Source organism: Phoxinus phoxinus (genome assembly GCF_949152265.1).
Source record: "Phoxinus phoxinus genome assembly, chromosome: 15".
In the NCBI taxonomy this organism is placed as follows: Eukaryota; Metazoa; Chordata; class Actinopteri; order Cypriniformes; family Leuciscidae; genus Phoxinus; species Phoxinus phoxinus.
In genome coordinates this window covers 29,103,395-29,117,631 of record NC_136890.1, presented here as the reverse complement: position 1 = coordinate 29,117,631, position 14,237 = coordinate 29,103,395, and the positions used below count along the sequence as shown (strand labels likewise).

Below are 14,237 nucleotides of genomic sequence, written 5' to 3'. Positions count from 1 at the left end.
ATAGAAGTAGGAGATAATTTATCTCCCCCAAATGGCGTTCCTTGAGCTAAAATTGTTCCCAGTTCCTGCAGTACGAACACACCAAAAAGAACCTTTTCAAAAAGTGAAAAGGTTCCAAAGCCCCTTATGCGAGGTTTGGAATGACATGATGTTTGGAAAAATAATTAACGTGACCAGGTGAGATTATATTTTTCTGTTGAATTAATATGACCGCATTTTCAAACTAACCAGGATTTTGCGGCAGTATCCGAATAAACGACTCCCGTCCTCCCCCGTCAGGACAAAAGAAAATGTTTCACTGTGGATGATAATCAAAGATCATCTTAGAAGAGTGAATTAGTTGGCCAACTAATATAAAACTGTTTAATATCAGCATGTTACCTGGTGTGGTCCGAAGAGGGACACCAGTCATGACAGTCAGGAAAACAAAACTTGGGAATCGCCCTTAATCTATCTTCGGCAACACGAGACAGACGAGAAGACTTCTCAAACTAAATGCAAAATAAAGACAGAAAAAATATATTTGATATAAATCACATATTTAATAATTGCATTTTTATACATTAAATTTGTTTTATAATTACAATTTATATTTATTTAAAATGTTTCATTTAAAAAAAAATATATAAATTGAATAAATAAATAATTTTTAATTATAATATATGAAAATATATATTATAATTAACATTTATTTAAAACTCTAATGTAAATAATTTTATTCTAATAGATTTTATTATTTTATATAAAATACATTTTAATAGTAATATATAAATATAAAGAGGCATATATAATATTAAAAAATTATATTATTTAAAAAGAAAATGGTGAAACACAAATTCCACAAAAAACATCCTATTGTAAAAGTGAAATGTTATGTAATTTTGTCATTAGGTCTCTTTACCTTCGTAGGGAACTGTTGTGTAATCTCAGGGATGTACGCGTTTCCAGTGGGACCTTTTCTAAGCGACACCACAACAAATTGCTGAAAAAGTTGCTGCTGTTGAAGCTGGATCAAGTCCCTCTCTAAAGTGTGGTAACCTGGACGCCGTTTTAAGGTTGATTGAACGTACACTGTGCGCTGGGAGCGATCTACGATAAAAAATAAATGTAAACAGTATTGAGGGGTTTATAAAAACTGCTTAACTGGTTTGATATACAAGTTAAAGTTGAATAAACAAGAGTTCCCTGTGCCGAGGCCTGAGGGAGACACTGACCTTTAGAGCTCTCCTCAGGATCACTCTCTGTTCCACTCAATTCATCTGCCATAAAACATACATTTACAGGTTGATTACACTTGTTCTCTTGGTAAAGCGTGTAAATATGAAATATGCATCCTTTCTCACCTCTGGTTGCCGTCACCCATACTCGTTTCCTTCCTCTTTTGGCTTCAAAAATCTCCTGGATCCTGTTTACGAGCTACATGAGAAACACACAAATAATAATCCCTCAGGATTTTGTTCACACTATTATTGCAGGTTAAAAACAACTTTAGTTTGTACACTACAGTTCAAAGGTTTGGGGTCAAATTTTGAAAGAAGTCTATAATGCACACCAAGACTGCATTTATTTAATCAAAAATGCAGTAAAAACTGAAATGTTGTTACAATTTAAAATAACTGTTCTCGATTTTAATATATTGGTCATTTATTCCTGTGATGGCTCCAGTTTTCAGGGTCACTTGCACCTTCAACAAATATTCCTAATAATAATAATTATTATTATTAATGTAAAAAACAGTTGTGCTGCTTAATATTTGAATATAGGTGTAAACCAAGATACTTTTTTTCAGGATTCTTTAATAAACAAAGTGAAATATTTTGGAACATTATAAATGCATTTACTGTCACTTTTGTCCAATTTAATGCATCTTTGTTGAATCAAATGATTAATTTCTGAAAATAAAACAGCATTCATTTGAAATTAAAATCTTTTGCAACATTATACATTTCCCAAAATGATAAATAAAAGTCCCAAACTTTTGAACAGTAGTGTGCATAAAAAACATTTACATATTACAATGGAATCCCTGTAAATTAATGTTTAAAATACGAAACGCATGTAAACAATATACAAAAGTAACTAAGATGCTTAAACATTATCATGTGACTAGATGCGTCTACATGTGTACGTCAGACCTGTTATTCTCTTTTGGTCAGCAGAACATGACATGCTAATTATGATTCATAGTCATGGAGACCACAACGGCCTGCCCACATCACACAGTGAGAGCAGTGAGACAGCACATGGTGGTGGCGTTTGCTCATGATGAGCGGAAACAGCGTGGTGGTGCTTCCCCCCAGATAAAAAACATAATGCTCTCCATGTGTGTAGATGGTAAAGGCCTTTTTAAAGGGATAGTTCTAGAAAATTAGATAGAATAGAAAATTCTGTCATTAAATACTCACCCTCATGTCATTCCAAACCTGTACGACTTTCTTTCATCTTCGGAACATAAATGAAGATCTTTTTTGATGAAATCGGAGAGCTTTCTGTCCCTCCATAGACAGCCTACACAAGTACCTTCAAAAAGTTCATAAAGAGATCGTAAATCTTATAAAGTGATCGAGTCTCTTAAGAAAATTTGGACTAAACCACTCAATTCATTTGGATTAGTTTTATCTCTATGAACTTTTTGAAGCGTCGAAAGTTGCGTAGCTGTCAATGGAGGGATAGAAATCTCTCAGATTCCATCAAAAAATATCTTCATTTGTGTTCCGAAACACAAAAAGTCGTACAGGCTTGGAATGACATGAGGGTGAGTAATTAATGACAGAGTTTTCATTTTTGGGTGAACTATCCCTTTAAGCACCACTCATGCTTTGACGTCCACATGAGTTTCAAATAGAGTCACGGAAGGATGATTTTAGGTTGCTGGGTAGCAGAATGCAAGAATAAACAGTGAACAATATGATCATGTATTTGAGCACAGAACTGACAAAGTTATGACTTTGATTCATCACAGAAAGAAAAAAAGAGGGTTCATGAAGCTTTACTGTTTCAGTTCAAAGAAATGAATCATCATGATCACAGGAGACAGTCTAATTTCAAGGTTGTTAACAACAACCAGTCAAAGTAGGACTTTTTTTTTTACTTAAGTGACATACAAATGTTGACAATTATAAGTTAGAAGAAAAGTATACCAAACAAACATCAAATGTCAACAAAGGGTGAGAAAGTATTAAGTAAATAAATCAGTAAAGAAAGTTTAAGTAAATGGAAAATATGCCTCAATTAACATATCTGTGTAACACAAAAAGACCATTGAAAAACATTCACCCCACACTCAGCTCCACAGCAAAACTATCAAAAAATATAGTATTGTATAGAATTATCAATACAAATGTTATTTAAAAAGCCATCACTTTAAACTAAATACAATTAACACTGTGGGTAAAAAAACTGATTCAGTCAGGAAGTAACTTCCTCTTAGAATGAAGCAGTTTAAAATGAATCTGTTATTTTATATTTAGTTTTATATTAGTTTAAATAGACATTTGATGGGATGGAAAAAGCTTTGAAAGTGTGTGAAAGGGAGATGTAAAGAGGGTTGCAGCTGTTAATGATTTGTCCAAACCAGTGTTAATATTGTTAACAAAAACTATTAAAAATATAGCTGCAAGCAGCAATCACCGGGGCCAAGCGCAAGCAAGACGACAAGACATGCCAAAGTGGCTGGGAGTGTGAGTCCCACTGCAGCAAGGAGCAATTAAAGACATTTGAAGATGAATTTTGGCAAAATGGTTGAAAAATCACATACAATAACTAAAAATATGATTATCACTTTCGACCAATAGGTGGCGCAGTTACGAAACTGATGTGATGTGGTCAGAGTGAAGTGACAATGACACATACAAAGTTTGGTGTCAATATGTCAAGGCATTGCAGATATAAAGCCTGAATAGTCATTTTGGCATCATGCCTCAACTTTGCCACTGCGGTATACGAAAACGGTTTTGTCTATCGACACGAAATCCATAACTTTTACTCGGCACAGTCTGGAGATGACACGATCCGATTTTGGTGAAAATCGGACGTTCGGTCTAGGAGGAGTTCGAAAAAGTAGGTTTTAAAAGAAAATAAAGATGGCGGACAGGAACTTTGATTGACTATGGCAAAATTGGTATCTATGTTTTCAGCATAACCCAAGGAATCTATTGAGATCAGTGTCATTACTATAGGCAAATTTATTCAAAAGTTATTAGCATTTTTGGAAATTTCATTATAACTTTTGACCAAAAGGTGGCGCTGTCTCATAAATTTTTGAGTACTTTTAGGGTGTTGTACTGATGACCCATACTGAGTTTCGTAACGATACGTTCATGCGTTCATAAAATACAGCATTTTAGCACATAATTCAAAATGGCCGACAGCCAAAATGGCCGATATGGGAAAATTGGTTATCAGTCGACTCAGCACGATGCCCTGAATCTAACGAGACCACTTTTGTGATTTTTGGACAAACCGTTCAGAAGTTAAAAGCAAAAATATAAATTCTTCATATCTCCGGACCAGTAGGTGGCGCTGCGCCGAAACGCAGCATGTAGCCTCAGGTCATGCTTGTGATGACATGTACCAAATTTGGTCTGAATCCGATAAAGCGTTGTGGAGATACGGCCTTACGTCTGTTTTTGCAAGCGCTACGTAAAATTTATTTGCGCGGTATTCGAGAACGGTAATTCGAATCAACTTGAATTCCATAACTTTTTGTCGTCATGGTCTGGAGTTGATCTGGTTCAATTTTCGTGAAATTCGGAGCAACGGCCTAGGAGGAGTTCGAAAAAGTAGGTTTTTCGGAAAATTCAAAATGGCGGGAAAACTATTATGACGGAAAATGACGTCATAGGGTGCAGTCGAATCGTCATGAGCTCAGGAATCAGAGGAAAAAAGAATTTTGTTTCTAGCCCTTGTGGTTCAAAAGTTATTAGCATAAACATGAGTGAAACTTTGGACAGCTGGTGGCGCTAGAGGGAATGAGTTGGAGACTCCAAATTTGCTATGGTGATAGATCAGGCTGTCCTCTATCACTGTGCCAATTTTCATAAGTTTCCCGCAAACGGTTCTATAGGCTGCCATAGACGCCCAGTCGGAAGAAAAAGAAAAAGAAGAATAAGAACGGGAACAGATACAATAGGTGCCCGCACCTTCAGTGCTTGGCCCCTAATAAATGGAAATACAGCAAAAAAAAATTTTTTTTTAAATATATTATATGAAAAACGTAAACAGAAATGTTGCCTTGACAACTAACTGAAATAAAATCAGCTTGAGTTGAAGTACTGAAAAATAAAATAAAATAAATATTTAAAAAACGAATAAAAATACAACAAAATTACTAAAAGTTAAAATAAAATAAGTGAAAAATGTAAATATAAAAAAAAGCTTATTCAAAATATTAATAAATACTTTAATAGTATATAAATAATATAAAAAACTTTTGGTAGTATATAAATAATATTAAAAACTTTTGGTAGTATCTTTAGATGTTTCATTTGGAACGCATGAGATAACATCTGTGTAAACCACTCAACACAACCTACTGAAGAACTGGACCACTGACAGAACAACTTCCACATTTCTCACATGCTGTTTGATATAAAAATGAGTGAACTGTAAATGAGTGAATATTTTGCCTCCTCATTCTGCTCGCTCTCATTATTAAAACAGCATTCCTCCGTGAGCATCATCTACGCTGCCTTGGCCTGCTGAATTTGGCCTTTCCAAAATAACAATATGGATCATACTAGCACAAAGCTGGATATAGCTGATTACTCAGCAGCGTCCAGTATGATGCACAGGCACTTCATGATAATCTTCAACCTCTCGTGCTCCAAAAGGAAGCGTTTCCTGCCACCATCCATCCATCTCCTTACCACTTCCTCTTATGTAGCCTCTTCTTTCCCTCTTTTTCCCTCTTCTTTCTTCAAGCACCAAAGCTAACATTTCTAGACTGTTTTTTATACATGTTTCATGTCTGGTTCTTCTTATATTCACAGCTATTTTTTATTTTGAGATTTTGGACAAAACAGGCTAGAGAAATGTGGTGTATGTATCAAATAATTATAAGCGTTAGGGTGCAGCTCCTGCTTCTTCTGTTCATAAAACACTAAAGAATTGATTATGTCATCTAAAAGTGTGGTTAAAGTTCACATGCATACAATCAGAGAAACAGGTGATGGCAGGCACATGTTGCGCAATGTTTAATGACGTCTGTCTGAGGCACGTGTGTGTGCGTGTGGGTTTACCGGGGGTTGTTGGTTTGTCTTGTATGCAGTAGCAGGTTTGGCTGCTGATGATTTAGGAGTGTTTGTAGCGAAGGTACGTGTAGGTGACGTTACGGATTCTTTGCGTTCCCGTCCCATTTTATGCAGCATGTCGCCATTAGGTAATAGTGTGAAGGGCTTTGGTGAGAGCTGCATAAAGGTAACAGACAGTGCATTAGAAAACAGACAGTTTAGTTACACAATTAGCCAGTGGCCTTTATGTAAATTTCTTATTGAAATAAATAGTGGGAATAAATGACAGCAAGGTTGAAAATAGGGAATAGGGGTTTTCTATTTAAATGTATAGCCAGCTTTCATTTGTCTAATAGCTATTTTATGCCCACCAAGGCTGTATTTATTTGATGAGAAATACATTAAAAAAGGAATTTATGAAATATGTTTGTCTATTTAAATGTTTTAAAACTGAATTTTCAGCATCACTACTAGTCTTCAGTGTCACATGATCCTTCAGAAATCATTCTAATATGCGGATTTGCAGCTAAACATTTTTTGTGGAAACTAATGAAAAAATTCTGCAATTAAAATGACAGTCACCTTGAAGTGTGGGCTCTCTCTCTGTCCAATGGTGTAGTTGCGTGGCCGTCTTATAGGTAAACACCTGGGAGAAAGCTTGATGTCTTCATATGGGTTCTCTTTTGGCATATCCGCTGTAAATGATTGGTTGAAACAACACAGTAACACTTTATTTCAATGGTCTACTTTAGACATTCCACTAACTATAAGTAACTACATGTCAACTAGCAGTCATTAGAGTATTAGTAGACTGCCTGCTTAATATCGCCTGACACTTTATTTTGAATGCTCCGCCAACACATTCTACTGACTATAAGTAACTTTACAACTACATGTCAACTTATTCTAGTAACCCGAACCCTAACCTAACAGTCTACTAATACACTAATGAGAGTTAGTTGACATGTAGTTGCAAAGTTACTTAGTTACTTATAGTTAGGACAGTGTCTAAAGTGGACCATTGAAATAAAGTGTAACCAAAGACACTACTATTTTAATTTTAAAAAATGTAAAAAAAAACATTTTGTGTTCTCTACGCTGGCTCCAATACAATTAGGAATGTGCCAAACATGTTTTTAAAATCAACTAGTCGGTGGGTTGTCTGTCTTAAGGAAGCCCTCTATAATTAGGCTTGTTTCTTAGGGGGTGTTTACAATACATAAGATGCCTTCTTGCTTTCTAAGACAACTGAACGGTCTAATGCATCTGTCTGGGATGCAAAAGACCACTGACTGTGTATGGCTGTAGTGACGATGCTTGCAAGGAAATTCATTTAAGCTGCAACAGTTTTGAGAGGGTTTTCACCACTAAAAAAATAGAACAATACCAATTCACTACCATTTTATAGTTTGGGGTCAGTCCGATTTTTTATTTTATTTTTTTTAACTGAAAGAAGTCTTTTATGCTCAACAATGCTGCATTTATTTGGTGAAAAATACAGTAACAACAGTAATATATTGAAAAATTATTATAATTGTTTACTATATAATATAGATAGATTACTATACCTTTTAAAATGTAATTTTTTCCTGTGATGCAAAGCTGAATACAAGTTAATTTCTTTCAAAAGAAAAAATCCCCAAAGACCCCAAACTTTCCAATAATAGTGTATGAGAAAAATTATTATATCAAGATGAGATTTTCATTTCACGCAGACATATTTTTTATCGTACTTCACAGTAATATCTGATCAATGACATGTGTCTTGGGATTCTCAGAATCACTCACAGATGATGTCCTCATAGATGCTGTCTTCAGACAGGGCGTGGAAAAGACCCGAACGGCGGCCCTCCTTCACTCTAGAGGCCTGTTGGGCTGACAGCCGTACCACATCCTCAAACTCAAACGACTTCCTGTGGACAAGAGGATCAAGATAGGAACAGTCACTGTATTGTAATCTAACAACAGGTTTTGGGTCCTTCATAAAGGATAACCATTCATCCAAAAAGGAATGCACTAGAATGCATATAACAGTTAAAATAGACATGATATAGATTTAGAAGATGATATATTATGGCTTGTACAGACTCCGGGTTCCAAATAATCAAGCACAAAAAACAATTAGAGGAAAGAGTAAACACAACAGTGTGACCATAGGAGTGTTCGAGTGTTCAGAAAGCCCTTGCGTGACCAATGCAGTCTTTGCTGAAACAGAAGTAGGCCAAATGTGGACAATGGGCTGTGATTCTGCCAAAGTACAGCTGACATCACAGCTGGGGACGAGGCCAGACAGCTAAACTATCACCCACTCACAGTTAAACTCTCCTCACTGTCCTCTGACACAAAGCTGTCCAAATCAAAGTATGAAATAAACAATTACAAGAAGTAGAATTTTACATTTTCTTTAGAAATTGAGCAGTGTTTTACACATGAATAATTCTAGAGTGTTGTAATGTGTTCTAAATGGTTTCAAATGCTGTGACCCAATTCGCATTCTATCTGTTCTAAATAGTATTCATAATTAAAATAAGTGTGTTCCAAATCGTAATATGTTGAAATGAGTATTTCAAAGATACACAGATGGTACTTTTTCCAGTTAGATTTGATTAGAACTACAAAAATAAGTGTTAAAAACTACAAACATGGTGTCAGACGGTTATGTAAAGAGGATTAGATAAAGGGGTTTGAGTTATTAGTAATCAGTATCTAATTGGACGAAAATATACTTATTCAATGTTATCCACATTATATTTTATCTGCAACAGCATTGTGAACATTTCTTCATTCACTTTTAAATGCATTCTTTTGCAAATTGTAAACACGAGGTAGAGTCTCTGCATGAAAGACCCACGGCTGGCAGATCAACGTGCGACTATATTTCACTACGCAAAGGAAGAAAATTAAATTGAATGTGGAGGATTTTAACTGTGACGAGATGATTGACAGGACAGTTTAAATGGTGACAGGATGGATGTAACTAAGCAACAGTGCTGTCCATTAAAGATGACATGTTGACGCAGTAGTTTGTCCCAAAGCTTGGCTAGACTTAAAAGTATTAACTTTTTCTTCACAAAAACAGTACATATTTTTAAGGCATCGTATAAGTAGGCTAATTAGGATGCAGCAAAAGACTTTAGTTTATATATATACCAAGATGCTGCACTCAGTGCAATGGGCAATAAGGTAGAGTAAGTCCACCATCTAAATAAAAGAGCCAATCGGTAAATTCACTGCAGCTGCCTTCAGACGCTCCAGTTGCAATAGAAACAGCCAGTGTTCTGAGACTCACGCTAGCACTGCATATGCGCATTGGCTGGTCCAGCCAGAAATAGATGGTTTAATGCTATTTGAGCGTAAGAAACAACATTTATGTGACGGTTCATGTCAGATTTTTTCTGTCAGTTATTTAAATGTGAGTATTGCAAGCGATTTTTGAGATTTTATGATTTCCGATGACCGAAATAGCTGCCTAGAAGCATTGCAAATATTTTCTTGAAAGGGACTTTGGTGGTGTTTAGCATGTTGCTATGTGGTTGCTTCGCGTCCCAAGTCCTCTTACTTCACCCAAAAATTACAATTCTGTGATAATTTGCACACCTGAACTCTCACATTAAATCTCTATGGTATTTTGGCTTGGGACCTTCCATGTAAATCCATGGGATTCCATCTGATTACTTAACATTCCACGTGATTTGAGCTATCAATCAAGCTGAGGCATGTCAGTATGAGAACGTTTGGGCCAACACCTATTGTTCGTTAGGATATATCATTTGCGACCAGGTTTAACAGGTTTTGATAACCAGACAAACGCTAGGCTATTTATACTGGGTTATCGACCTGTTTTGTACAATATAATTACATAAGGGGGTTGTTCAGTCATCAAGTTTCTGGCATTTGACTTATGGTATGACAGCAAAAGATAAAATCCTTGTCCAAAACTGAAAATTCCTTCCGAACACCACAACCAAAACGAAAAAATTATTATTAAATTAGACTGTTTGGAATTAGATTTGAAAGAGTGGGTCACTGCAATAGTGGAAAATGCATCATATGAATCTATGCTCAGTTAGAATAAATGGTGTTAGAGACTTTGGGATGAGTTCTGGATGCACATAACAATGATTTTGATCTTATACTTTTTCTGTATTTCATTTTTGTCACCCTCCCTCCCTCTTCTTTATACTTTACGTAATATGCAAGGATCTGTGACTAGGAACTTTGTTGTATACATGCTTGCAAGTAACCTTCCAAAAAAAAAAAAAAAAAAAAAAAAAGCATCAATGAAAAAAAACTGTTAGAAGTTAGAACATATTCTAAATATTGTAATGTTTTTCTAAGTGATTACCTAAATATATTAATTACAACATCTGGTAAGATATATTCATGAATAAGAAATTTTGTTTAAAGTAGGCTACTTTAAATTGTTGGGTGCTGCACATAAAAAAAACTCCATTTCCTTTTTTATGTTTGGGATTAACAGTGTAATGTGATCCGCACTGCGGGAATAATATTCACCTGTTCTTTCTGTTTCTGGAAAACCCGTTGAAAGTGTTGTCTGGACAAGGAGGAGGTGGACAGCTGGGGGGCTTTAATGTGATGTCATGCTTCCGGACTTGATCCGATTTGCCGACTGATGGAGTCTGGTTCTCCAATTGAATCCGTTGGCCGGGCGGACTGCTCGCACCCTTGTATTGGAATGTACGCTGTGGTTTAGGTGGAGGGGAAGAAGGTCCAATTTCACCAAGACATTTAGTCACCATTGAGGAATCTTTCTCTCTCTCCCAGAAAGATTCATCTGCCTCCAGTCGTTTCCAGAAACCCCTGGAGGTGTAAAAGTTCCCTGGAGGCAGCAACGCCTCTGGATCATCTACACACTGAGGTAGAGATGTAATTTCGGCATCTGGGAAATGGTTTGACTTAAAATTATTGCTTTTAACATTCAGTTTAGTCACTTGGACTTGGGTTACAGGGGTTAAAGACTTAGTTGCAGGAGTTGATGTTACAAATTTATCCGAATGCGTGTGATTTCTTGGGAAATCTGACTTCATTTCACCTGCAACCGATCTTAAAGTCATATGGTTTTCTCTGAAATCCAATCCCAGGCTTTTTGATACAGTCACTTTGTTACGACCTCCTTCATTGCAGTCAAGTCCATTTCCAAGAAGGTCCCCTGAAAGCCTACGAGAAGCAAGAGTCCGCTGGGTCTGAACTTTTCCACTCCGGACGTCCTCCTGCTGGCTGAGTCCCTCCCATTGGGAGATTTTCTGCTTGATGTTGACGCCAGGCTCTCGCGAGAGTGGCCATGCTGCTGTTGTCGCCGTCTTCCCTCCTGGTCCTCCTGTGGTGACATTCCCCCCTCTTTTTCTATGGTCCACTCCAGGAGCCAGCATGACGACGAGGATGCCGTCACAATGCAGGGCCGTCTGGCATTGCAACAGCAAGCCTATCAAGGAAGAACCCCTTCCTTTGCGGTGCAAATAGGTTAATAAAGTTCACTGAAGAACCTCTTTCCTGTAGGACAGCTATGTCTTCAGTTCCTCTGCCATTCTTCCTTCACTTAAGAGACTGCAAAGGGGGGAAAAACACAAGTGGGTTCAACTGACAAGCACATTTTGCAAACACAAAAGGTGATGGTATCTGCATGCTGCATAAATGCAGGAAACCAAAGATAGTCACTGTCAAGGTCAGCACTGAAACCAAAAATAAAAACCCTAACAAAGAGGAGACTGACAACGACAGGAACATGTGAGAAGACAAAGCATTGTAGAGGCCTCTATCCCCAGGAACACCCACCACCCCCACTCCCACCCTCTCCAGCTGGGCCCGTCCAAAGCACTGCCATGCATTAACACACTTGAGCATAATGCAATTCAATTTCACTCCTCTTCAAAAGCTTCTTTCAGCCACGGCACGAAAAGGACAGGCATTCCAAGTATTTCCACATCCATGTGCACATAATAGAAGGGCCTTCTTTGTGGTACAAAAACGAGTGGTCATCACATCAATGAGGAAAATATGCACAATTTCATGCACGTAAATAAACGCTGGTGTCTATATACCAAGTTGACAACAAAAAGAGGCCACTTGAAATTCCTCTTTCCTGCGTCTACTGTAGCCGAGATGGATCTGGTAGCTTTAACACAAGCCCTCATCTGGGGCCAAAGTGTTTTGGACACGTTGCACATTACGCTGAGAGTGAGGACATGCTGAAATTCCTTGGCAGTGGGATTGAACGACATAATAATTTGGTATATTGACCACATTTGATCAGCCGGGCCCAAAAATTATGCATTTGTTCTGGATGACCTACATCTAACGTACGAACTGGAATCTCTCCATGATTCGAGCCAGATCCCATCCCCCTTACAGGATCATCACATCTACTGACCCACTTGTGTCTGCGAGCGTGTGCAGGAAGGCCCGTGTTTCCTGATTCACAGGAAGATAGGATCAGCAGAATGTCCATAACGATGGTTTTACAAATGTAATCTGGTGTAGTATTTCCATGCTATTTTTTTTGTGACTCAAGAGGTCTGGTATGAAACATAACCCGGCAAAGTTCACAGACGCATAGTCTGAAATGGTGCAGATGGTCTGTGTAGGTTTGGACGGGCTAGATTAACGGTTAATTACAACTTGCGGAGTCTGCGGAAAGCCGTCTAACTCTAATCATCCTGACTTAAAACTTCCCGACTGCATGTGAGGAGGAACTTCTCATGACATTCCCAGCACCAGACCCACAACCTGAGAGGCAGAATAAATCTTCTGTCTCTTTTTTCCAAGCCACCTGCTTCCAGATATGCCACCGCACACCGACGAAGCTCTGCATTTGGGGTTTGGTGATCAAAAGAGTCATCAGCAACCGCAGACATACACAAAACACCCCTACAATGCCAACATCAACCAGACACTAGTATTACCCCAGCCCTCAAATGGTAGGCAATCAAGACATAAATAAACTATAATATTACTTTTGACAGGTGATCCAACCATCCCAGGTGTTTGTGCATGAGGGGACATGCTTCTGGGTGGGGTTGATTAAGAGGGTGAGAAAGTGAGTGAGTTCACTGTCAAAACTAAACATAATCATGTCTATAAGACAAAACATTCTGTCAAATACTGCCCAACTCATTGAGTTATAGAAGTTAATAAATAACTCAACTGGTGTCAATACTATAGATATTTTTATCCCTATGGGAAAAGAGAAAATCAGAAGATTTCGACTCTGACCAACATGAATAAATTAATTTTTGATTAGCATATTTAGGTAGACTTCGGCATAAATGTAAATAAAATGTGTCTATAAGGACATTTAAATAATCAATTAAATAAAGGAAGAACAAAATAGAATTTATTATTAAAGGCTCTAAAATCAGGTACGAAAAAGAAAAAATATATATAAGAAAATAATAAAGTAAAACAACATATATTAATGTAAATAAAGTTTTACATTAAATGGATTAAAAATAAACATTAAATACTTTTTTTAATTGTATTAAATGTAATATAATAAAACAAACAGGCAAAGAAACAAAAAGCAGCGACCCAGAGCTCTTTCTTGTCAGCCAGTTCAGATCTTTTGTTTTGAAGAAACATTAACTTACTTACGCAAACTTGTCCGCACAACAGATATGTTCGACTGAAATAAAGCGAAATAAATGTTCTCATGAGAGCTCATTTCGAGTAAATACTGAGTCTGTAACTCTGTTGTGGAGTCTTCAGCGGAGTCTTCATATTTCACGGCTGGTTAGCCAGTCGGCTAAAAACGTCCTCGAGAGAAACTTTGTATCCATTCACTTTCACAGCGAGTAAACAACGGGTCACAAAGTAACAGATAATTCCTGGCAACAATGTAATGCCTGGTGTTGTTTAAATTCCCGATAGAAACTGTTATCGGTGTTCCTTAAAGAGTGGATGTGTTTGTGTAATCCTGCTCCTCCTTGTGCTGTCAGTTCCCCCTCTGAGCTTCGGTTCCTCTGAGTGGATGAATCAGCTCACGAACTGGTG

General features: G+C 37.2%; 1 protein-coding gene across 3 annotated transcripts in view; it reads right to left on the bottom strand.

The window, feature by feature from the left end:
* Positions 1–14,237, bottom strand: part of dennd2c (DENN/MADD domain containing 2C) — a 23,324-nt gene extending 9,087 nt beyond the window's left edge. Inside the window, exons 1-11 of one of the 3 annotated variants that reach the window (XM_079637185.1) lie at positions 13,835–14,192; positions 13,202–13,254; positions 10,746–11,795; positions 8,019–8,143; positions 6,813–6,925; positions 6,240–6,407; positions 1,344–1,416; positions 1,215–1,259; positions 902–1,089; positions 382–491; positions 229–298 (exon numbers count right to left, since the gene is read on the bottom strand). In XM_079637185.1, the coding sequence (XP_079493311.1) occupies positions 229–298; positions 382–491; positions 902–1,089; positions 1,215–1,259; positions 1,344–1,416; positions 6,240–6,407; positions 6,813–6,925; positions 8,019–8,143; positions 10,746–11,620 (1,767 nt within the window). In that variant the 5' untranslated portion in view covers positions 11,621–11,795; positions 13,202–13,254; positions 13,835–14,192. Of the gene's footprint in view, positions 1–228; positions 299–381; positions 492–901; positions 1,090–1,214; positions 1,260–1,343; positions 1,417–6,239; positions 6,408–6,812; positions 6,926–8,018; positions 8,144–10,745; positions 11,796–13,201; positions 13,255–13,834 lie in introns of all 3 variants that reach the window. The other 2 variants (XM_079637183.1, XM_079637184.1) reach the window with 2 other exon arrangements.